We start from the raw sequence: 26,248 nt of genomic DNA on the forward strand, positions 1-26,248 counted from the left end.
TCTTCTGATGAAGGGTCTAGGCCCAAAACGTCAGCCTTCCTGCTCCTATGATGCTGCTTGACCTGCTGTGTTCATCCAGCTCTGCACCTTGTTGTCTCGGATTCTCCAGCATCTGCAGTTCCTACTATCTCTTATGTCCAAATGAGTTGTGCTCTGCCACCTAAAAACTTCTGAATATTTAAATAAAAACAGAATAGATGTCTGGAAACCTGAAACAAAGAGAGAAAATGGTGGAGAATCTCAGCAGATTTGGCAGGATCTGTGGAGAGAGAAACAGTTAATGTTTTGAGCCCAGTTTGAGTTTTCTTCAGAACAGTCTTCCAGCAGCATCTGTTTGAGGGCTGGGAGTCCTATTCCTCATTTGTGTGTTCTCATACAGTCACTGCAGCTTATTCTTGTTAAATTAGGTTAGACTTCCTTACAAAGATAGGAATAGCCTACTTTAGACAAAAAGAGATAACCTTCACTCCAGCAGGAATATTAAATTGCCTTTGAGAAAGGATAGCTCTTTTGCATGAGATAGCGATAGTCTTCCTTGTAGCTGTCTTTTAGAATCTGTTAAAATACTATTAAAATGGCTTTCTTCCTTATCTTCTGGTTCATATCTGAGCTACAATTCAGACTTCAAACCATTAATGGTACTTATGGAAGTCATACGGTATTCTGCCCTTAGACCTTGAGTGCTTTGAAATGCATGCAATCTGCAGGCTCTGTCTTACATCCAACTCTCACTTCTACAAATGAACGTGTGCTCTGTAATGCCCTTTTCCTAAGAATTATGTCTGTTGTCTCAAGCTTGGGGACTCTCCAAAACCAATATCTCTCAGCAACATTTGGTTTTGCAAATCTCAAACTGTTGCAAAACATTAAATTATTAGCATGGTAAGAATACTGAACATATTGTGCATTCAGAAAAAAAATTGCTTCAAATCATACCATCCCTAGGCAGTTAAAAGAAATAGCAGTTAATCTACTTGTTAGCTGCAAAACTGGGAGAGCAAAGGTTTTTGTTTAATTAAAATAAATTATACTCCACTTGAAGACCTTTACCTTTAACATTTTGAGTAATTATGAATGATGTGGACTTTCTAGGGAAAACCAATTTGTGAGATGGGCTGCTACAGAGAAGTACTCAGTCCAAACAAATTTGTTGCATATTTGAGACATGTCAATCCTCAGATAATTAAGATTTTGGCCTGGATTTTCCTTCCCAAGTCAACAGCACAGTTTCAGGGCATTCCCTGGCTTCAAAAAACCAACCTGGGGACAATTGACCCAGAATTTGGAACTTCATTCGGGGTGGTAAGGTTCCTTAGGAGTCAAGCTCATCAACCGTGGAAAAAGATGAGTGAATGCCTCAGTACAGAGGTCAGCTGGGCAGGAGGACTGTGTCCATTCATCAACACTGTATTGCAGTTTCAATAAAGAGCATTAAATTTAAAACAGCCTCATAGATGACTCCCCTCAATCTCCAACCCACGCATTTGTCATATCTCATCCATGCCAAACCTTACCATCCCATACCCTGTACCCAACTCTTATTGCCATTTATAGTTCCTAGTCCAACCTGTACACTTTTGGTTTTAGAGGTGCTTTGATAGTTCCAATGAGCTTTACAATTTTAACAAGTATGTATTTTTTATGCATTTTCATGCCTACTTCCAACAATCCCTCTCACAAGCCACATGAGATCATCAAAGCTGCCCTCAGACCATTTCCAAAGGCTACACTGGCTATCTGCACAAATCACCAAGGTTTAGTCCATCTCCTATTAAGTCTAATCTGTACACTTGCAGTTAGAAGCTCCCACTCACCAAAGTCTTTTGAGTAGAGACATTGGCGATTTCCATGGGCAGGTGCCTCTACAAAATGCTCATGCACAAAATACAATCTGTCCCCATTCCAGTTTCTGTGCAAATGATAAATATTCAGGGGTGAAACTTACAATTTTCAACCTCCTCCACTATTTCTGTAATAAAGAACAAGCTCTCTGTTATTGCCAAAGTTCAGTCCCTTGTGTTGATCAGATTACTGGATGTTTCACAACAATATAACTGATTTGAGCCCATCTCGGAATAAGCCTTCTGTAGATCAGTTCAGGTAACAGCATGAAGAGGAGATTGAGTCAAAAGTGTGAAAATGAAGAAGATTTTGGATAGAATTAATGAGGAGGAATTGTTTTCACTGGCAGAACAGTTGAAGCAAATCCATACTTTTAAGAGAATTGGCAAAAGAGTCAGAAATAGGATAAGTTTCTTTTCTGGAGCAAATTATTAATATCTGGAACCTCTTGTTGAAAGGGTGATTGCAACAAATTCTAAAGTGACTTTCAAAATAGAAATGGATATACTTTTTAAAAAGCAAAGTAACGTACAGTTCTGTGGGCAAGTGGATTTAGAGGAGTGGAATGAATTGGACAGCTCATTCAACAAGACAGATATACAATGTAGACCCAGTAGCCTCCTATTGTACTGTATAATAGGCAGTAATCTGTGTGTGTAGAGACTTTGCTAATTTAATTACAAAGATCCTAAATGAGAATTCCGGCTGCTGGTGTAAAACAGTTCTGTGGGTAAACCCAAGAGACTTCTAGATGGGCTGAATTTTTCTCCATTCCTTAACCACTGAATCTAGCCCTCTCTATGATCACTGTAAGGGTTAAACCAGGCCACTGTAATATTGCTGTATGAACTTGAGATGAGTTTCTGACCGTCTATCCATTTTATGAGCAAGACCACCTACATTTACTTACGTAGTGATGCTTGTTTGACCTATTGAAAACTTCCCCCATGACTTTATCACCTCCAGACTCAACTATTTTAATGCATATCTGGTCACCCTGTCATCTCTCACCTTATGTTAGCACGAGAGCATTCAAATGGATCTTAACATACACTGAATCCCTTCACTTATCACCACTCCTCTCTGACCTGAAATTGGTTCCCAATCTTAATTTTAAACTCCTCATCCTGGTTTTCAAATTCCTCTGTTATCTCACCTATTCTTACCTCTATAATCTTTTGCAGTCCGTAATGCCTGTGATCTCTGCATTCCTCTTGTTTTTGTCTCTCGAGTACCCTTGACTTTAATTTCTTCATTGTTGCTAACCTTGACTTTGGTTATTTAGACCACAGTTCTAGAACTCCTTCCCTAAACCTGTCAGCTTCTCTACCTTTCCACTCTCCTTGAGAAATTATTTAAACATTTTTTTTGACCAATATCTCTTTATATTATGATTCTCCTGATGTGGATAACTATTCAACGTAGTGAAAAAAGACTTGGTTAAAGTCTAGGTTGATATCATCTTGCTGAACAGCCTGCACTTGAGCATATCAAATTGCTTGGGGTTTGTATAGGACCTCCCAACCTCCTCATCCTAGTTAGCTCATACCACACTGATGCAAACCGTGGTGCAAGTATAGCTGCTAGAAGAATGCAGGTTTGATTTTGGAGTTGTTCTTCTATAATAGGCCACTTTTGAAATTCTGTGCACAATTCTGGTCTCCCTGCTGTTGTCAAACTTGAAAGGGTTCAGGAAAGATTCACAAAAATGTTGCCAGGGTTGGAGGGTTTGAGCTATAGGGAGAGGCTGAATAGGCTGGGGCTATTTTCGCTGGAACATCAGAGCCTGACAGGTGACCTTATAGAGGTTTATAAAATCATGAGGGGCATGGATAGGGTGAGTAGCCAAGGTCATTTTCTCAGGGTTGGAGAGTCCAAAACTAGAGGCCATAGGTTTACGGTGAGAGGGGAAAGATTTAATAGGGACCTAAGGGGCAACCTTTTTCACACAGAGGGTGGTGCGTGTATGGAATGAGCTACCAGAGGAAATGGTGGAAGCTGGTACAATTACAACATTTAAAAGGCATCTGGATGGGTCTATGAATAGGAAGGGTTTAGAGGGATATGGGCCCAATGCTGGCAAATGGGGCTAGATAAATTAAGGATATCTGGTCAGCATAGACGAGGTGGACCGAAGGGTCTGTTTCCATGCTATACAACTCTATGATTGTATAAATTTCTGAGCAAGCTCAAGAGCTCAGTTTCCCCTCAACAACATCGTCTAGTGCTTTGGCACTATTTACTATTTTCCTCACTGTCGGCTAACACATAATCTGTAGTTGCCCCAGGTGCCGGTGGTTTTGAAATCAGAGTGGTCTTCTCGATAGACTGACAATGAACACTGACAAACTGTCTAGTTTGAGAGACAAAAACAGAAGTTGCTGGAAAAGCTAAGCAGGTCTGGCAGCATATGTGAAGGAAAAATCAGAGTTAACGTTTCGGGTCCGGTGACCCTTCCTCAGAACATCACAATATCATATCAAATTGCTTGGGGTTTGTATAGAACCTCCCGACCTCCTCATCCTAGCTAGCTCATACCACACTGATCCAAACCGTGGTGCAAGTATAGCTGCTAGAAAAATGCAGGTTTGATTTTGGAATTGTTCTTCTAGATTTGGCCACTTTTGGAATTCTGCGCACAATTCTGGTCTCCCCGCTGTTGTCAAACTTGAAAGGGTTCAGGAAAGATTTGCAAAGATGTTGCCAGGGTTGGAGGGTTTAAGCTATAGGGAGAGGCTAAATAGGCTGGGCTATTTTCCCTGGCACTGATGTTCTGAGGAAGGGTCACCAGACCCGAAACATTAACTCTGTTTTTTTCTTCACAGATGCAGCCAGACCTGCTGAGCTTTGCCAGCAACTTTTGTTTTTGTTCCTGATTTACAGCATCTGCAGTTTTTTTTCAGTTTTTAGTTTGAGAGGCAAAGCTTCTGTGAAAACTTAAGATGTTTCAGTTTATTAAAAAGTGCTATGTAAATCCACGTTCTTGTTATTACTGATGAGGACTAATCGGATGCCTCTTTCAAACAGCTGGCATAGGCATGTGAGGGCTGTATTATCTCCTTTTGTGCTGTATAATTCCGATCACCATAGCCAAAAATTGCAAGAGCTAAATTATTACCTGCCATTTTAGCCCCATTATTGTTGGTCCAATAAAAGGAAGGTGATCAAATAACAAATGAAAATTTCATTTGAAACCTAATGAAATTCAAACTATTGTAGCTTGTTTGAAAGTCATATCCAATTATCAATTACTAGCACAGGAACCAACTATGTTAATGTCAGTATGCACAAACACTGGATGTGACTGGAAAAGCAATGCTTTGTATAAATGTGGAGCAGACTGGACTTTAGCCATTTTTATGAAAAGACTGGAAACAAATTTACATTTGATCAAATGAATTTTGACAGCAGAATTAACGTAATTAGCAGCACAAAGCCTGGTGTGAGGAATTTGTCATAATTTGAAAAGAATTTATCGAAGCAGATTTTCAGCTATTTCTGATCTGTTTACAACTGGGAGCCCAGTTTAACATTCCAGATTTTTTTTTCTTGAATGTGTATATTTGGTTAGTAGCTTTTTAACATTGTAATAGAGTCTCCCAGAAAAACCGCACCATATTATCAGGCATCACCAAATGTATACACTCAATGCCATGGCATTCTGTCTTCAGGAATGCGAGCTGTGGATCCCTTGGTCTCACACTGGAATTAAAACGCAAGGTAGGTCTTCGAATCCCTGGAGAGGGGCTTGAAAATGTGAACTTCTGATTTGAATGCAAGAAGATTCCCACTGGCCTAAAGATGACTTAATATAGGCAATGAGAAAGTGGAATAGCAGCGATGAGGCTGAATACTTGGCATCACCTGATCTGAGGTCATACGCATGACATTCAGAAGAGGTCAGAACTTATCAAGTACAACCTTGCAGTGTCCACAATAATTTAAAACAGAATGGGAGATTGAATTTATTTAATAATTGTAAAGTGAATGTATCAAATTGGTTAAGGGCGTACGAAAGCCAAGAGCACATCACGGTTATAGGATTTTTTTGCAGACTACAAAAGCAGAACTAATCAAGCCAGAAGGAATTGTTTCTGAAACAATGAGAGAGGCAGAGGTGAGACAAATAATTGAAACATGGTGGTAGAGAAGATAGGGGGATACTCTTTCTTTTATTGCATGGGATTTAGGTGTCACTGGCAAGGCTAGCACTCATTGCCCATTCCTAATTTCCTCTGAACTATTAAAGGCAAATTTCTATAGATGCTGGAAATCTGAACCAAACAATCTTCTTCAGAAGAAGAGTCAGACCATGTTTGAAATATTAACCCTGTTTGTCGCTCCTCAAATGCTGTCAGACCCACTGAGTATCTTCATCATCCTCGGTATTTTCACCTCTGAGCTTTCGTTGGCTTGTCGTGCCATTTCCAAAGGCATTGGAGAGTCAACTTTATTACTTTGACTGTGGAGACACATGTAGGTTAAACTGACTACATGACATGACAGATCTCCCTCTCTAAAAGACGTGAGTTAACGAGATGGGTTTTTGCAATCGTCACTGGCAGCACACCGTTTTCACAATTATTAAGGCCAGTTCAAATTCCAGGTTTATTAATTCAAATTAAATTCCACCCCACACTAAGGTGAGATTTGAACTCACACCTCCAGGGCACTAGACCAGGCCTCTGGTAATGTTCATCGTACCACCACCTTACCTTGTATGGATTAATTAGGAATTTGGTTTGGGTGGACGTCAGGGAGCAGGAAGATAGTTTGTTCAGAAACCTGCCCAGTGTAGCCAGCAAGGTGTTCAGCAAAGTGTCACACTTCAATTCCATCACCACTTTATTGGAGAGCCACTGTGAGGGTAGCTGAAGAACCTGGTCCCCCAGTGGAATCCAGTCTGTCCAGGAGAATGTCCAATGGAGAATTGTGGATATTGCGATGTGATTCCGAGGTCAATGGAGAGTTGGGTTTGGCTGAGGTGAATTTTTATGGAGCCAGATGAAGCATTATGCTCATTGGTAACTCGCACTCTGTACCTGTCTTGAGCACCCTTCAATAATTTGTATCAGGACCACCGCTCAGTTCACTCAACTGATGTGTAATTGGTTTTTATTGCAGCCATAAAATTTGTTGCAGCACAGTACACCGACAATGACACACAATATGGAAGGACTATTCTATTGAAACTGTGACACAAATCTTGGAGTATTGGGTATCATTTGGACTAAAACAACAAAACATAACTGACACAGGAATCCCCAAGTTATTCCTATCACTGATGAAGATTTCCCTGGGATTGGCAGGAAAGTGGATCCACTGCCTGCTCCAAGGCATTCTGCATTACTAAGGCCCCAATTAGGAGCCATTTGGAGGGTCTGCCAGCATTTTGCTCAGATTTAAAAACTGAAGGAGCTTTTCAACATGTGAGAGCCCACACTAAGGGTGGGAAAGACATTTTCCGGTTACTATATCTCACTGCATGTTGATTGAAAAGAGTAGAAAGCTTTGTGTAGAGTCAGAATGGGATTTATAGGATCGAGTCAATTAGTGGCATGTTATCAAATCATATAGAGACATAAAATATGATGCTGAAAACAATTTAGGATAATTCAGAAATCCAGGGACGATGCCAATCTTGAAAGTATAAAGAGGTTGGGTCTTTCTTTTGAAAGGAGAAGCTTGAGGGGTGAGCTAATGGAAATCTTTGAAATAATGCAAGAGTTTGATTAATTTGCTATGTATGAGGAACACTAGATTTGATCAAATTTTACTCAGTTATCAAGAAGCCAAATAAGGTAATCAGAAGAAACTCCTATACCAAGAGAATGGCAAAAATGTGAAAGTCAGTACATAGGGAGTAGTTGAAGCAAATAGTATAGTTGTATTTAAAATGATGATAGTTGAGTGTAACCTGGAAAGAGGTAGAGAGGATTAAACTGATAGAGCCTGGTGAGGAAGTATGACCAGATGCTGGAGTGATCATAAACAGCTACATGGATCAATTGGTATAGTGTGTGTAATTCTGTGTGGTCCAAACTGGATCCATTGTTGATAGTGGCACATGTTATAGCAAGTCAGCTGTGACCATCTGCCTAATAATGGTTTAGCTAGATAAATCAAACTGGTGTCTGTAAATCCTCAAAGGACACTCCCCACTGAGGAGTTCACAATGATGTTCCTAATCACACTGGGCAGAAGCTTCTGAGTCTGGTGGTTTTCCAGTACGTTGCTTGCAAAACAATGGGACAACCCACCTTCACTCTTAGACAGAAGGCTCGGTCAATCTTGTGCACTTCAGGCACATAAATGGGCACCGCCAGTGGCCTCGCACCCATCTGAGGACAACCTTGCCCTATGTCCATGCCCTAGATCATGAACAATTTATTTAAGTTTTGTGTCTCTCACCTTCCTGAACCTAAAGAATCATACAGATGACTGCCTGTTATTTGCCTGTCCTGGAGCTGAGAAAATTGCAGGCCAAGCGAGAGGAGATCCTTAAGTGGTCATTCATTGATACATTAAGGGTCATAAATGAGGATGGAGTGGGAAAGTCTCCCATGGATCTCCTGCCCAGAACTTACTTGAGCAGAGGCAGGAAGGCATTGGGAGCCGTTCCAAACCTCCTACCTCCTGTGTTACTTTCATAATGTAGCAAATTGCCAAAACTTAGTGAGAGAGCTGAATGGGCATCCACAATAAAACTAATGATACCTTGTATAGCACTTTCAACATACCAGATTATCCACTGCTAATGTACAAGATGAGGAGAAAGAAAATCCAGACATAACATAGAGATTTGGACAGAAATTAGGGAATATTAAGTTGGTCGGTTCTGGGAAATTTCACAAGAGTGACAATTGAAGAAATAAGACACATCAATTTACCAATGAGTTCTGTAATTTAATGGCTGTAATAAAGACTTTGTCTGTGGTGAGGAGGGCTACTGGGAAGAGACTGATCTGCTAAAGTCCAAAATCAGGAACGAAGGCTGTTCTCTGCCCAAAGTTACGAATGACCAACAATGTCATGACCTCCATCACAGGTTGGACAAGGAGGCAGTCAGCTCATCGTCAATGTCTTTCTGTCAGCTTTGGTTGCAGCATTTATAAAATTCAGAAGATTCAGAAGCTTCTGGAAATATGATCATGCGATCAGCTATGGCCATTTGATAAGACTAGCAAGGTTGTCCATTTTAAGAAGAAACAGAATTCAAACAAAATTGCAATATGGTTATGGCATAGGAGACCTGAGAAAGAAGTTGTTTAACCCTGTTAACTGCATTGTTGTATGGTATATGCTGTCACAACCACTCACTTAGAAGTTTCCTATTTCTGCTGAAGCATTGAAGAAAAAACATTTGGTAGAAATGTGGCACCTCCCTGGAGGGAAGAGGAAAATTGGACAGATCCCGTCATCAGAACATTTCTTTTTTGTCATTTTGGCTCCCAAAAGGTGACAACAATCCGTGAGCAGCTGACCCCTTTGCCTTTTGTTGTCAAGGGAATTGCACATGATATACAGAGCCTAAGGAAGAAAGAGACAAAAACGATAATTAAAAGCAGCCTTAAAAAAATGACAAATGTGCCTCATCCGTCAATGAGTGGAGATGACGTCATCCTGTCACATCCAGGACTCAGAATCAAGAAGTGAGAAAGTTTGCTACATGCCTGGAACAAGGTCCCTAAGCAAAGTTGCAATTTCAAAAGTGGCAGAAAAAATTAAACTCCTTTTTATTACATAGATTTATGCTGGATTGAAAATGGAGGATTTTTACCAGCTTTCACATCCAAGATCTCATTTCCCAAATCAAATCGATTTCTCTGGAACACAATGACCTTGCATAATGCAGGATAAAAGAGAATTACAATGAGAACAAAATAGAGATTTACACCTTCAGAAGCACTGGAGAATCCCAAACAACTTTACAGTTGTTGAGCTACTTTTTAAGTGTACTCACTGTCTAAATTTAGAAAACAGAACAGCCAATTTTGACACAGTAAGATCCTGTGTGATTCAATTACAAAGTTAAAGTGTGCGCACTAGACACCTATGATCACAAGGGAGGAGCAGGTATTAATCGGTGGGGGGGGGCTGTTGTATATGGGTTTGAAAGGGTTAATATTGAGGAGTGCCAGAGGCTCCACCCACTATGATGTTGTCAGACAGCTTTGTCGTCAAATCAGTTTAGGATTACAGAGGAGAGAGTTTAACATCTGGTCATTTTCAAAGTCTCCGTAAAAATGTCCATCATATCAGCGCAATGTAACACACTCCTGCCTTGTGCCTTGTAGTTGGTGGACAGACTTTGGGGAGTCAGGAGGTGAGTTGCCGATTGCAGGGTTCCTTGCCTCTGACCTGCTGTTATAGCCTCAATGCTTATATAAGTAGTCCAGTTCAGTTTCTGGTCAATGATAGTGGCTTCAGAGTGAAGGGGCAGAGTGAAGAAACCCAGAGGAGTGGGATTATCATAAATACCACAGACCATTAACTCCACAGTTTCTGTGGTTTATTTGAAACTCGTTCCACTTGTAGGCTGCTTTCCAGGCTTGGCCACGTGCTATAATTTGCTTACCTCGTGCATCCAACCCTTTGTGTCCCCTTTGATCTGTTGGAGTTCCTGAGGGTCAGGAATTCTGGACCCCATGCATCAGAAATGAAAATGAAAGCTTGTAGATTCCTTTGAAGATTTCATTACAGACCTTTCTCCTGAGAGTGGATTGTCTGCACTTATTCTCCTCTGTGAAAACCAGAAATTGAGGCAGGCTGAATTCCTGCTTCAGGTTTTTAACATTTTAACCTCACCCAAGCAAATATAAAGAGAATAAAATTAGTCCATTTTCTCATTACATTTTCTTGCAGACTAGTATAGAACAATATGACAAATGCACACAGACAGATGTCTGTCCACCCCCTGAGGTTATGCTTGTGTGTAATTTGAGTTGTGTTGACAATCTGTATTGATGGTGTGCCGCCGTCTCAGACTTTGTTTGACCATAAAGTGAAATTTCCAGAAAGTGCACTTATTGTTGACTGGGAAAGGCTTATAACTAGTGCGGGGGCATAGTACCTTTTACATAATGCCAGTACATTACTCTGCTTTCCATCATGTTAGGACATGCTTTATATAGAACATAATCAAAAGTAGTTACTTTTCAAACTGAAGGGTACAAAGCTTCACTTTTGCAGCTTGCATCGTGTTTTTTTTGTAGCGATCAGCAGTAATTAGAAATTCTGATCCAGTAAGCTTGAGTCAGACACACTGCTTATTTGAAATCTAATCACACAAATACAGTTCAGGTAAGGATGATCAACTGCATACTTTGTAAACGTAGTTTGACTGTAACCTGCACAGCTTTTCTTTTTTGCAATCAGACCCTGAGGTTCTCCCCATCAGTCCACACCCACAAATAGAAAAACAGTACAAGGATTTAAAGAAGCCGCCAGACTTTAACATTCAGCTCCAGCTCTAGGGGATCCCGTAATCTCATCTCAGTACTCCATATGGGGGCCACGACATGCAATTTGAGGAGCGCAGAATGAATTGTTGAGCTGTACAGACTCGTTCCTTCACACAGAGTCCTCAGCTCACTCATAGACATGACCAGCAATACTATACTAGAAAGAATATCTAAGGCAGCTCTGATGAAGAGTCATCTCGACTCGAAACGTCAGCTTGCTCTCTCTCCACTGATGCTGCCTGACCTGCTGTGATCTCCAGCATTTTTTTATTTTCATCATAGATTCCAGCATCTGCAGTAATTTGCTCCTCCCAGAGTTTGTATCATGTAAGCTGATGACTAAGTTTGGTCGGTTTTATGGATTTCTTTCAGTTAAACTCTGTAGTTACTAGCTGCAAGTGTAGCATGAAGAGGACTGCAAGAATAAAAAAGAGAAAGCTGAGGTTGTTAAGAATGAAAGTATCTAAACTACATGACATCCATTTGTGACACTGTCACTACCTGTTTCTGTCGCAGTGAATGTGCCTTCTTTTGATAAAAACTTTCCTTTTTTTAACATATCCTGATCCAGTGGAAATTAAAGCATTTTATTTCACTGAAGCTATTAATTTGACACAACATCACTGGAGCAAGGCTTCCAATTTTCCTTTGACATAGTTTTGCTCTTCATGATGAAGCTTAAAACTCTGCTTTACACCAGCATTACCAGGGGAAAGACCTATGGACCAGCAATGCTTCATTAGACCATAAGATCATTGAATGAGATCATGGCTGGTGTGATAATCTTCAATTCCACTCTCCTGCCTTCTCAATGAAACCGTTAATCCCTTTACTCATTAAAAATCTGTCTGTCTCTGATCCAAATATACGTTATGATCCAGCTTCTAAAGCCCTCTGTGGGAATGAATTCCACAGATGCACTAGCCTCTGAGAGAAGAAATTTTGCTAATCTTTGTCTTCAGTTGTGAGATTATGACTGCTGGGCCTAGACTCTCCCTTAAAGGGAAACAGGCTCTCTGCATCGACCCTGCCAAGCACCCTAATTACCTTATCCATTTCATGTAAGGTCTCCTCTCATCCTTCTAAACTGCAATGAGTAATCAACTTCTTAGAGTCTTAGAGCCATAAAGTTGTACCGCATAGAAACAGACCCTTCAGTTCAACTCATCCATGCCGACCAGATATCCTAAATTAATCGAGCTCCATCAGCATACGGCCCGTATCCCTTTAAACCCTTCCTATTCATATACTCATCCAGATGCCTTTTAAATGTTGCAATTCTACCAGCCTCCATTGCTTCCTCTGACAGTTCTTTCCATACATGCACCATCCTCCATGTGAAAAAGTTGCCCTTTAGGTCCCTTTTGAATCTTTCCCCCTCACCCTAAACCTATGCCTTCTGGTATTGGACTCCCCTACTCTAGGAAAAAGAGCTTGGCTATTGAACCTATGCATGGCCCCCATGATTTTATAAACCTCTATAAGTTACCCCTCAGCCTCGACGCTCCAGGGAGAAAATCCCCAGCCTATCCAGCCTCTCCCTATAGATCACACCCTCCAATCCCAGCAACATCCTTGTAAATCTTTTCTAAGTTTAACAACATTGCAGGGAGACCAGAATTGAACACAGTGTTCCAAAAATCCCTCCACACCCAGGATCAAACTGTTGATACTTCCCTGGACAACCTTGAAAAATGTTCCTTTCTGCTCTGGCCTATCATCAGAGAGAAAACCACAGGCCTTCAATTACTCTTCCTTCTTTGCATATGGAAAGCACACTGGTTATTTCAATAGAATCATGGAACTGAACCCACAAGGAGACCATGTCTAAGAGAAAACAAAGGACAGTTGTGAATATCACACAGAAGCTCACCAATTGAGACTTGTCTTTTTAATTCAAGATAAGAAATAAACTTTTTAAGAAGAACCATGTCTAGAAAACAAAGATATTTTGTTAAGGAGGCTCCCTCTGGCCAATAAAATGTACCATACTTGAGGATCAGAAAAAAAAAATGTCTCCTTCTGAGTTCCCTAGTTTGGAAGCTCGAGATCAATAACATTCCCCAATGTCACAGCAGCAGTTCAAAAAGAGATCTTGATATATGAACCTACTTGACATTTTCTTCAGTAGAGTCCAAATCTACCCATGGTTAAAAGTGTCAGATTGCAATTGGTAAATGAAAGCAACAAGGTCCAGAACAACCAACAAATAAGCCTTTGCAAGGTAGTCACATTAAAAAAAATCTTCTGTAGTCCCGTGTGAAAAAAATGCATTTTAAACCAGCAGCATTTCAGTATTCAGCTAATGCAAAGTCAAACCAAAAGACTTTGTATTCAATGTCACGCAAATAGCAAAATTCCTTCAAGTATGCCTTTTCCTGGGACCATTTGAATCAGTGCCTAATGACACACTTGACAGAATGTCACTTTTTGAAGCTTTGTTTACAATATGAAATGGGCATCCTGAGCAGTTGGACAATTCCTTAATGTTACAAACTCTAACCAAGGTGCTATATTTTTACACTGAGGGTTAATAGCCACAGTAGGGCTGTGTAATTTGTAAAGTCACATCTGAATTATTGTAGAACACTGCACGGTGAGCTAAACAGTGAATTCACATAGGAGCCCAGAAGCAAGACACTGGCTCTCTTCTGTCAAATGTTCCGACTAAAATTGGATTAATTTTTTTCCAAATCTTGGCTGTTGCTGCCCTCTATGTGAATGCTTTAGCTACTCATTACCATCAGATTTTTAATAAATGCAAGCAATCGGTAACCTTGCTTCAAGCTTTTCCGTAGAATCCCTACAGTGTGGAAGCAGGCCATTCAACCCATCGAGTCCACACCTACCCCCCCCCCCCCGAGAAGAGCATCCCACCCAGACCCAACCCCTGCCCTAACCCGGCATTTCCAACCCTCGACACTACGGCAATTTAGCATGGCCAATCCACCTAACCTGCACATCTTTGGGCTGTGGGAGGAAACCGGAGCACCCCGAGGAAACCCATGCAGACACAGGGAGAATGTGCAAACTCCACACAGACAGTTGCCTGAGGCTGGAATCGAACCCAGTTTCTGTAAGGCAGCAGTGCTAACCACTGAGCCACTGTGCTGCCTGATTTGTGCCATTGATGATTTTGAGCTGCCGTGCTCTCAGGAATTTTTTTTTGTGGAATAAAGGACTGATACAAGTATTGTTCTCCCTCGGTAGTGTTCCTCATGCTCTCTGTCCCTTCCTCCAACATTAACTTCAGTCATAGAAGTTGTCAAGTAATGGCATTGGAGGTTATTCTCCCTTAGCTAAAAGGAAAATCAAGAAAAATGTGCCATCGGTGCCTCAGCCAATGTAACTCCTTTCATGCAATTGTCAAACATTAAAACTATTCCCATTTAATGTCTCTCATCAAGAAATGTTTACAAAATCGGTGAGGAACTGTGCTGAACAAATACTTTACAGAAAACAGGAGCCAGCTGTGTCCTAGCAAATTTCTTGAAAAGATATAACTTTCTTAGGTTGTTACCTGCATAAGAATCTCCTAACGATGGAAATGTTCCTTTCTTTGGAAGAAAATGTGAATTGTTCAATTTGAGATTTTAATGAAACTGCATTTTTCTACACCACTTTAATTCACATGTATCATGGGAGTGAAGGAACTTCAGCATGGACTGTTTGTAATGTTTGTGGGAGACTGACAATAAATAAGCGTACCCTTTGTGACTTTGTGAAACCATCTGTGTTTCTGCCTCACCTTTACAGAATAAACAATCAAGGAATTTACATCAAATTTATTTAATCACCAAACTTGTTTTCAAATGGCTTCCCTGTTTGCCAATATTGTTAAGTGAAAAGTGGGTCAGCGTGCCCTGACTAACCTTGACTAGTTTGCACTAACCCTTTTTAACTCCGAGATAGTGGGAACTGCCAATGCTGGACAATCTGAGATAACAAGGTGTAGAGCTGGATGAACACAGCAGGAAAAGCAACATCAGAGGAGCAGGAAAGCTGACATTTCGGGTCTGGACCATTTCGGGTCTGGACCCTTCTTCAGAAAATCTAGACCTGAAATGTCAGCTTTCCTGCTCCTCTAATGCTGCTTGGCCTGCTGTGTTCATCCAGCTCTACACCTTGTTGTCCCTTTTTAACTCAGATGTGTTACCCAGAGAGACAAAGAGGACAAGAGTCAGGAGAAGGTCCAACACAACTTTATTTAACACATTATCAAGGATAAAATAATATTTATTACACTGTACTGTTGTACTTTATTTAAACTCGATCACGCTCTGTCAATCTCTTCACAGGACTCTTCAATAAACAGTTTAAATCTCTAAGTAAACAATCTCAAATTTACACAAGTTATCTCATTCTGACAGAAGCTTCCAAGGATTCACTACAGCCTCTCCACAGGTCTCTACCGCTGTATGTGAACTATGTGTCTATAAGGACTGGTAATACCCATTCAATAAGGTTGGACAGGCTGTTCCTCAGTCTTTGAGGGTTGGCTGATATTTCAGGATCTATAGCTGTCGATTTAGCTTTCCCCTCTCATCTAAGGTTAGTCTTGGTCTTCAGGTCATCTCACCGAGGTGTTCCCTCAGGATCTGGTCAGTCTGATGATGATCACCATGAGGTACAAGAAGCTGGAGATACTGTGCAGCTCCAGTACTGGTCAGAGTTACTCTCTGGAGACACTGTTGAAGAAGATGCAAAAAGCAGAGAGAGCTGGGGCTCCTGGTAGCCCCTTTCATCCCCCTCTTCTCACTCCTTGATGTCACACTTGGTCGAATGTGATCGTGATGTCACGGGCTGTCACTCTCACCTCACCTCTGGAATTCAGATCTTTTGTCCATGTTTGAACCAAGGCTGTAATGAGGTCAGGAGCTGAGTGGCCCTGGCAGAACCAAAACTGGGCGTCTCTGAGCAGGTTATTGCTGAGCAAGTGCTGCTTGATAGCACTGTTACTGACACCTTCCATCACTTTACTGATGATCGAGAGGAGACTGATGGGCCGGTAATTGGCCAGTTTGGATTGTTCTTTTTTCTGTTTACAGGACATACCTGGGCATTTTCGACATTGTTGGGTAGATACCCGTGTTGTAACGGTACTGGAACAGCTTGGCTAGGGGAGCAGCAAGTTCTGGAGCACAAGCCTTCAGTACTATTGCTGGAACGTTGTCAGGACCCATAGCCTTTGCAGTATCCAGTTTCTCCAACCATTTCTTGATATCACATGGGGTGAATCGAATCGGCTGAAGACTGGCATCTGTGATACTGGAGACCATTGAAGGAGGCTGAGATGGATCATCCACTCAGCACTTTTGGCTGAAGATTGCTGCAAATGCTTCAGCCTTAACTTTTGCACAGATGTGCTGGGCTCTTCCATCATTGAGGATGGGGATATTTGTGGGGTATCCTCCTCCAGTGAGTTGTTTAATTGTCCACCACCATTCACCACTGGATGTGGCAGGACTGCAGAGCTTAGATCTGATCCGTTGGTTGTGGGATCGCTTAGCTCTGTCTATCACTTGCCACTTATGCTGAATGGTAGCCTCACCATGTTGACACTTCATTTTTAGATATGTCTGGTGCATGCCTTCCTGCGTTCTTCATTGAATCATGGTCAATCCCCTGGCTTGATAGCAATGGTTGAGTGGAGGATAATATAGTTAATTTATAAAATTATTTCTTTTAAACATCTGGAATTGAAAGACAATGGTGACAATGAAACTGGCATAGATTGTCACAAAAACCTTCTGTGTCACAAATGCCCTTCAGACTGGGAAAGCTGCCAACCAATCCTGGTTTAGCCTATGTGTTATTCCAAACCCACAACAATGTGGTTGACCGTTAACCACACCCAAGAAAGAATAACAAAAAGAGAAAATTCAAGGGAATGTAGTATGATGTAGTGATGTAGTAATAGTAATGGCTGGTTTTCTAAGGAATTAGAGGAGGAATTTGACAAACAAAGTGTTGAAGCTGAGAAATAAGATTGGAGAAAATTAGCCTGATCATTAGATCGGCAAATAGGTTGAGATCTGTAAATATTTTATATTTAGATGTTTTCATTACTTGTGGAGCAAGATAAGAAAAGTCAGTAGTGGATGTTTTCAAAGTTCCATACATTGAAAATGTAATTCAGTACCTCAGAGATTGCAGACTGTTATAAAATCAATTGCATATTTATGCTATGTTCAAATGTTTTATTATTTTGCATTTTAATTGAAAAAATGTTGAACGATACAAGTTCTAGCTGCAAGTTTCCTCTGGTTTATTTCCCCAAAACTTTGTGTAGTCAATTAGAACCATTCTAGAAAGTGTATGAAACATAATAATAGAACTTTACAAACTGAAATGTTTGATTGTGGATCATTATTGTATGTGATCTTTCTATTGGCCCACATCTTGGTATTACTGCAGATCTGGTGTGCAGCAAATAGCATTAAGTCAATCATATCCTGATTGAATCCCCCAATGTATTTTCCCTAATACTTCATCATCTGCATTGAAGGTTATATCAGGATATTTTGGAAATGTATTAATGTAGTAAACATTCCACTCCAGACTGATCTCAAAACACCAAGACCTAGATCTCTGCTCCACCCTATGCAACTGAATCCTCAGCTTCCTGCCCCATAGACCGCAATCAGTGAAGATAGACAACTGTACCTCCTCCACGATAACCTTCAACATTGGAGCCCGCCAAGAATGCCTTGTCAGCCCCCTGCTGTACTCCCTGTACACCTACAACTGTGTCGCCAAATTCCGAACAAACACCATCTACGAGTTTGCTGACAACACCACTGTGGTAGGATGGATATCAAACAACGATGAGGCAGAATACAGTGAAAGGATAGAGGGCTTGGTGACATGAGGATATGATAATAACGTCTCTCTCAATGTCGGCAAAACTGAAGAACTGATCATTGACTTCAGAAAGAAAGGAGAAGAACATGTCCCCATCTATATCCACGGAATGGAGGTTGAGAGGATTGAGAGCATCAAGTTCCTAGGAGTGACGATAACCGATAACCTGCCCAGGACTTCCCACATAGGTGCAATGGTCAAGATGGCACAACAACGCCTCTTCTTCCTCTGGTGGCTCAGGAAATTTGACCCTCACTAAATTCTACAGATGCACCATAGAAAGCATACTTTCCAGATGCATAATGGCCTGGTATGGCAACTGATCTGCCCAGGACCGTAAGAAATGACAGAAGGTGGTGTGCACAGCCCAGACCATCACGGAAGCCAACCTTCCATCCATGGACTCTATTTACATGGCTCGCTGCCACGAAAGGCTGCCAACATCATCAAAGACCCATCCCACCATGGTAAAGATCTCCTACAACCTCTTCTATCAGGCAGAAGTTACAAAAGCTTGAACACACACGCCATCAGAATCAAGAACAGCTTCTTCCCTGCCATTATTAGACTGATGAATGGACTCTCTAACTTCAAATAATGTTGATCTTGTTAATGTTGATCTTGCCAAGTGCACGCCCTGTGCAGTGCAATCTGAATGCCTTACTCTGCACAAGTTTTTTTTCACCCTATTATCTGTATGTCGTTGCTTACTATGATCTGCCTGTACTGCTTGTAAACAAAGCTTTTCACTGTATTTAGATACATGTGAAAATAAATCAAATCAAATCAATTCAAGGATAGGTTAAGCATGTTTCCTGAATTTAGCAACACATAAGATTAGAGCATGGTAAAGTAGCCAAGTTGGAAAAAGAAGCAAAAGATTTTAGCAGCCTATGTTTTAACAGTGACACAGATAGTCGACAAATGCAAACAAACAAATTCATGTAATTATAGTGCTCAATTTTAAATCTGTTCCAAACAGAATAGAAAAGTTTCATATATGCCCTCTGTCTTAGAATATCTTTCCAATGTGAGAATTCAGTGCTTATCAAAAAATTCTGATTTTATCTAATCTTTATTGATACTGTACTATTCTCTGGGGTAAATCAAATCAAATCAAATCAAATCAATTCAATCTCCCAAATTTCATTCTGTCCTCAGAATCTCCTCCATTTTCTCTTCTTGGTTACAGGGTGTCCCTGACTTATGAATGTCTGACTTACATACAGACTTATGAATGCAATCTTATACAAGGCATAATTTGAAAGATCTGACATACAACCATCTCCTGTGCTGAAAAACGGCTACTTTATATTTTCCTGTATTGTGTTCTGACTTACACACAAGTCAACTTGTGAATGGATTCAACAATGGAACCCATTCACAACCCGAGCAGTGCCTGTATATTGAATAATCCATTGTCCCTCAAGTCACTACTGGCTGAAAAATTGATTCCTAACAGGTTGGAACCATGAGCAGCCAATCTGAAGGGGGCATTGCCCTGACAAATGAATGCCACACTCCAATCGATCCCGAAGATCTAAGGTGTGATGATTCATTGATCTAAGATTGACTTTCAGAAGATGAATGAAATAGATCAATGGGAGGAGAGATTTCCTGAACCAGGCTTTCAACTGGGGAAGCAGTCCCTCATTTGCAAACAGTTCTCTGAAAATGGGACCTATTCACTTTACAGACCCGTGTTATGCTGCAACCTTACCACAAGTTTACCTTCTAGTTTCTTTCACTGTGTTAACACAGTTTCTAAGCTTAGGGTCACCACACATTGAGTCATACAGCACGGAAACAGAACCTTTGGTCCAACTAGTTCATGTCAAACATAATCCCAAACTAAACTAGTCACTGTCTTGTGGGAAATTCAGGGCTGGAGGAATTTAGTGATTCATTTTCCTTAATCGACAGTCTATATTCAACTTGCATTCAGATCTCAATGACTATGCTTTTGAAGTATGGAACAGGAGGCTTAGAGAGGGTAACATTTAAGATGTGTTTAGACATACACTTGTGACACCTAAAATACAAGACTATGGGCCACATGCCAGAAAATGGGATTGGAATAGTTAGATGATTGTTTTTGACTGGCACAGATTCGATGGGCCAAAGGGCCTTTTTTATTTGCAGAAGATCTATACGACTCTATGATCAAATGACATTACAGACTCATTTGAGGTGAACAGAGCAAAAACTAACACAAATATTAAATGTTCCCCACACTTTCACTGTGAGGTAAGTTCAGACATTTCTACAGAAAAATGACCAATGAAAAGAATTGATGGTAAACTTCAATATTCTTTCATCAGCTGTTAAATGTTGATGTGTATGTATCAAAGTGAACGTCTCCTTGATCATATCCTCAACATTTTAATTCAAGACTGAAAACAGAAAATGCTGGAAATCACAGTAGATCAGGCAGCATCCGGGAAAGAAAGCAAGCTAACATTTTGAGTCTAGATGGCTGTTCATCAGAGCATCATTTTAATTCGAAACATATGTAAAGGTAACGTCACACAGTCCCACAGGACCATTGGGCTGCTCAGAGAGAGATGATTGGTGGCAGTTTAACCTGACAGTGACATCGCCTCAAGTGAGGGGCGATTTTGAAAAGGCTGGACTATCATGGTGGCATTGGCTGGTATTTGAATTGAACTGTGTACTGTTTGCATCACTGTGCATCACAAACAGCCATCCAGCTGACTGAATATATAAAGCTCAACTACCATTCAGGTTAACAGGGCAAAATAGATCAACTTAACTTGCTGTTACAGAAACAAATAATGACCCAGAACTGATGGAACTCCTCAAACCCAAAGCAACAATGAGAGATGAATTTTTACGTTCTGTTTGGCAATCAATTGGTCTTGTCCATTCAACCACTGGTCCATCAGTACTCTGGTCATTGTCTGTGAAGTACGAGCAGTTTTAGTGTTTTATTTTCCTCAGGATGCGGAACTGAACAAAAGCCAAAAAGGTTGATGTAGTAATTAACCTTTCAAAAAAAGAATCAACATTTAAAAGCAACCTCGCAATGAAACATTTTAATAGTTTACAGCAAACATCCTTGAAATTTAATGGCAAGGGATCTCTTTATGAGTCACTTGCTCAGGTTATCACTGCAAAACTGTGCAGAGGCTATCTCATTCTGCTTGATGTATTGGCTATGTGTTTATCTTCTTAGTGGAGTTGTTGTAAAAGGTATTAAAGCATAACCAAAACGACTGGCAAGGTGTTATTGAAGAGAAGTCTAAATGTGTATTTATCAATGTTTGCACCGTGTTACTTGAAATGAAGAGTTAATTAGACTAATTTCAAATGCTACTCGAAGGCATAGAGTGCGAGAAGCAAAGTTAATCCAACTTATCATTGTCAATGAGCTGAAAGATGCGTTTGATTTGCTCTGCTGCAATCACTCACAAACATATACAGATGAGTCCATTTTTCAAGGCTAAGACAGAGCTGAACTGATAGCTTCTTGAGATGTGTTTATGAGATTCAACATTAGTTTTATTTGGTGCTGGGCATTGCTAAACTGAAACTGAAAAGCAGTGTAAAGCTTGGTTGAGTAGAGTGAGGAGACATTTATCAGTTTTTTTTTAGGTTTAAGAGGAGTTATATGAGCTGCTGGTACCACAGAGCCACAAGTTTCATGCTACAGTCATTGAAGCAGAATTCTGAAGCAGCAAACAGCCTGTGATCTTTGTTGTGTACAACATTTAAAATATGTTGGTTCTAACCAGATCAATTTTGCCTTTTTTTAGAAAACACGGCTGGAATCCTAACACACAGAAATGGCTTTAACCGTCAGGAACAGGACATTTACTTTCTCCCAATTCTAGTGGTTGACAGTGGACCACCACCCCTGAGCAGCACAGGTACCCTCACAGTCCGGGTGTGTGGGTGCGACAGTGATGGAACTATCCAGTCATGCAGCGCCACTGCATATGTTGTTTCTGCAGTCTTGAGCCCAGGGGCACTGATAGCTCTGCTAGTCTGCATTCTTATACTGATAGGTAAGCAATTAAGATGATTCATTAAACTGAACAAAAAGCAGTTATTGTTTGGTTATTCCACTGGGAGCCTTAAAGTTTAATGAACAAACCTATATCCATTCAGTATGTAGCTGGCAGTAGCTGAACTATAGAGTATGGCCAGGTCTTCCATTCTCCACATGTAGATCAGACACATTCCAAATTGGAACTCCGCGGTAACAATGAGCATGGAATTTGTGGGAATTGACTGGGAAGTTTGAACATCCAATGGGTATTCCCTCTGCTTCCTTCAAAAAGTTTAGTCAGAGACTCTGGAGAATTCTGATCTTTTTACCTGGAAAATTACTTGGAAAATCGTGGACGGAGAAACCATGCACTCATTTTCAGATAACTGGTCATCAAGCCCCATCCTGTCTTCGCCTCAGCCCTCAACTACCCAATGGTTTCCCAACTCCTCACCAACCATTCTGACTCATCCCTGAACAATCAACTCCCAGCCTAATCTTCGGACTCCCTCACAGCTGATTGATCCCTCAAATCTGCACCTGCAAACTTCTGGTTGTCTGCTGACCCTCTGACATTCCCAGGCCCTCCACTGCACTATGCCTCTTCTTGACTCCCTGACTCCCCTGTATCTCTGACTCAAACACCCATACTCCCCCAGACCTATTCTGACCTAATGTCACACCCTACTGAGCAACCACCCCAATCAACTTGCACCTGACCAACTATGACCCTGCCACTCATCACCCTCCCACTGCTCAGCTCCCTTATCTATACCTCATCCTACCCTCTCACTCTCATACTTCACCCACCTTGGCCCCTCTCTTACCTGCACCTATGCATTCACCTGTTTATTCCAACATTCCAACTCTCATTCTCACACTGAGTAGTTCCTGAGCTTTTATACCTCATTAACTATAATATGGCAGCTAGTGTCGTATAAAGGGAAGCGTAGCCTCTGCACAGTTTCTACTTTTACCACCGAGAACGCCTGCACTGACTATGGGAGGGAGGCGATGGCCTAGTGGTACTCTCGCTGGACGGTTCTTTGCAAACCTTGCAAAGGCCCATTCTTAAACATCAGCTTCAGCTGCTGCAGCACTATCCCCTCCCCAACCTCTACCTTCCCCCCAACCCCCTCACAAATCTGGAAGCTCCCCCACTCTGAATGCTCACATATAGGATTGCCCACATGCCAAAAACGTTTTGCCAAGAGTTGGTCACGCTTGGCAAGAGCATGGATAACACTGACTTGACCGTGACCTGATGTAGTGATGATGGTGGGTAAACCGGAGTCAGTGCAAGAAAGAACATGAGCAGCAAACTTTTAATCTACTTCATGTTTGTGGATGGCATAGAAGGGAGCCAAGCAGGACTGTGCTAGAGTAGGCAAATCTGGAATTAGGAAAAAGCTTGGAGGAGGATTTTGGCAGTAGATGGGCAGAGGAATGGATAAGGTGGAGTGGCATATTGGATGTGGAAATGAATGGTTTAACTTTTGACCAAGGTCAGAAGACCTATTACAACAAGGTTGCAAACATTTTAGCTTCAGGCAGTTGCCAGGAGACTGTCTTAGAAAAATGCTAACTCCGAGGTACTAACGATTAGGTGATGAAAGACAAACTCAAAAATGTGTTCAGTCCTAGGCTTAACTTAAGCATTGATCCAGCCCCATTCCCCAAACAGTTTCTTCTTAGAGCGTTAAGAATTAATCTTGCCCTGAGAAATATATTTCAAAGAAATCAAAATCCGGAGTTCTAATACAAGAATTGATAAATCCCAGTTCTCTGTGAAGGAGTAAGAGTTTGTGGTAGAATTGGATAAAATCACTCAGTCAAATTTAACGGATTTTAAATTCTTGTATGGAACATGACATTGCTGTCTCAGCCAACATTTGTCAGCCATTCCATGAGTCATTTTCTACATTATTTCAGAGGGCAGTTTTGGGTCTGGAGTAACATGTAGACCACACCAGGTAAGGACAGCAGATTTCATTCCCTGGAGGACATTAGTGAACCAGATGAGTCTTTATGACCATCAACAGGGGCTATTAGAGCAGTTATTAATTCCAGATTTGTAAAAATTGAATTCAATTTTCATTATCTGCCATGATAGCATTTGAAGCTATGACTCCAGGACATTAGTCTGGGTGTCTAGATTACTAATCCATTGACTGGCACTACACCTCGGTAGGATGGACAAACAGGTGGCATAGCCATTTTTGGTAGGCATGACAGGTTGAAGTTCTCACTGGGCACTGAGCTCTCCCTGCCAGCTTTGAGGGAAATATCCCTCTCAGAAACCCTGCCCTATGCCCTGCCGGCTCAGTCAGAGGCTGGCAGCATCCTAATACCAGCAATGCCAAGCGTGACCAATACCACTGCCTCTCTGCCAGTATTTCAATGTGACCTGCATCACGGATTCACAATGGACCCCAGGGTAAAATGATGAGTGAGCTAGATTTACTGGGACTGAGTGCAGAGAGTTGAGAAAAGATTTATCAGCACGTTGCTGGGAATGGAGAGGACTTATTTCATTGGAGCATAAGAGGCTGAGGGGGTGACCTGGTAAAGGTTTATAAAACCATGAAGGGTATAGATAAAGTGAATGGCAGCTGTCTTTTTCCCTAAGGTGGGGGATTTCAAAACTAGGAGCATACTTTTAAGATGACGGGAGAAACATTTAAAAAAGACATGAGAAACAGCTTTTTTTTATACAGAGAGTGGTTCGTGTGCGGAACAAACTTCCAGAGGAAGTGGTGGATGTGAGTACAGTTACAACATTTAAAAGACATTTGAATAATTACATGAATAAGAAATGTTTGGAGGGATATGGGCCAAGCGCAGGCAGGTGGGACTAGTTTAGTTTGGGATTATAGTTGGCATGGACTGGTTGGACTGAAGGGCCAGTTTCCATACTGTATGATTGTATGACTCTCTGAGTGATATAGCCAACGGGAGTGGTGTAGGTCAGTTGAGGAGTCAGGGTGAGGTTGATCTTTCTCCAAGTCCCCTCTGTTCCCACTCATGGGTGCCCTCATCAGGCATGAAGTGTCGACCAGGAGGGAATAGTCTCAGGCCTGTACACTTCTGTATATTAGACAATAAACCTGGAAAAGTAAAATTTCTTTCAGTGTTATTGACCTGGAATGTGTCTAATGGCCTCCTTCATGCACATCTTTTTTGTATTCGTCTGAAATGCACCAACAATCTGTGCACATGTTGAGCCCCGCCTTGAATATACTTGAAACTGGAAACAAATTTTGCTTCAGCATCTTAAAACAAATGGTTCTGGAGTAGGGAATAATTCCTTAACATGATGTCTTTTGTTTTGATACAGTACTTGTCCTACTCATCTTGACGCTGAAGAGGCACAGAAAGGGTCACATGATCTCAGAGGATGAGGAAGACATGCGTGACAACGTCATTAAGTATAATGACGAAGGAGGAGGGGAAGAAGACACTGAGGCCTATGATATGACGACATTGCGAAGTCTATATGATTTTGCAGAAGTTAAAACAAACGGAGAAAACGTGACCCCTGAACTTCATTCTCTGCCCCAATGGTTTCAGAATCCAGATGCAGATTTTTCCATTTTCAGGAGTTTTGTCTGTAAAAAGCTGGAAGAGGCTGATGCTGACATCTCAGTTCCTCCGTATGACTCTTTTCAAACATACGCATATGAAGGCACGGGCTCCGTGGCACAGTCGCTCAGCTCCATTAACTCTCTGTCAACTGACTCAGATCAGGACTATAACTACCTCAGTGACTGGGGGCCTCGGTTTAGGCAGCTTGCCGGACTTTACTCAGGAAACCAGGCAGATGATGGATCATAGCATCCGAGAGCCAAACTCCCAGTTCCTCTTGCATTATTGCAAAAGTAATACGATCATACCCAACAAAAACAGTGCAGCTTAAGTCCTGAAAGCTGACACTCGGGAAAGTCAAAATGAAAATTTTCCTCTTCAAAACAAACACCTCCTCCAACTAAAATCCCCATCCTGGAAATTGGCAAGTCTTTTTCAATCAGTTACTGTGGCTGAAGATTGAGCAGTAAAATGGTGATTG

General features: G+C 41.2%; 1 protein-coding gene across 1 annotated transcript in view; it reads left to right on the top strand.

The window, feature by feature from the left end:
- LOC109912267 (cadherin-22-like) overlaps window positions 1-26,016 on the top strand; it is a 574,381-nt gene extending 548,365 nt beyond the window's left edge. The window contains exons 11-12 of the mRNA XM_048608181.1: window positions 21,947-22,198; window positions 25,520-26,016. Of these exons, the coding sequence (XP_048464138.1) occupies window positions 21,947-22,198; window positions 25,520-26,016 (749 nt within the window). The remainder of the gene's footprint in view (window positions 1-21,946; window positions 22,199-25,519) is intronic.
- Window positions 26,017-26,248: the final 232 nt, after the last annotated feature.

Source organism: Rhincodon typus, chromosome 19 (assembly GCF_021869965.1).
Source record: "Rhincodon typus isolate 14 chromosome 19, sRhiTyp1.1, whole genome shotgun sequence".
In the NCBI taxonomy this organism is placed as follows: Eukaryota; Metazoa; Chordata; class Chondrichthyes; order Orectolobiformes; family Rhincodontidae; genus Rhincodon; species Rhincodon typus.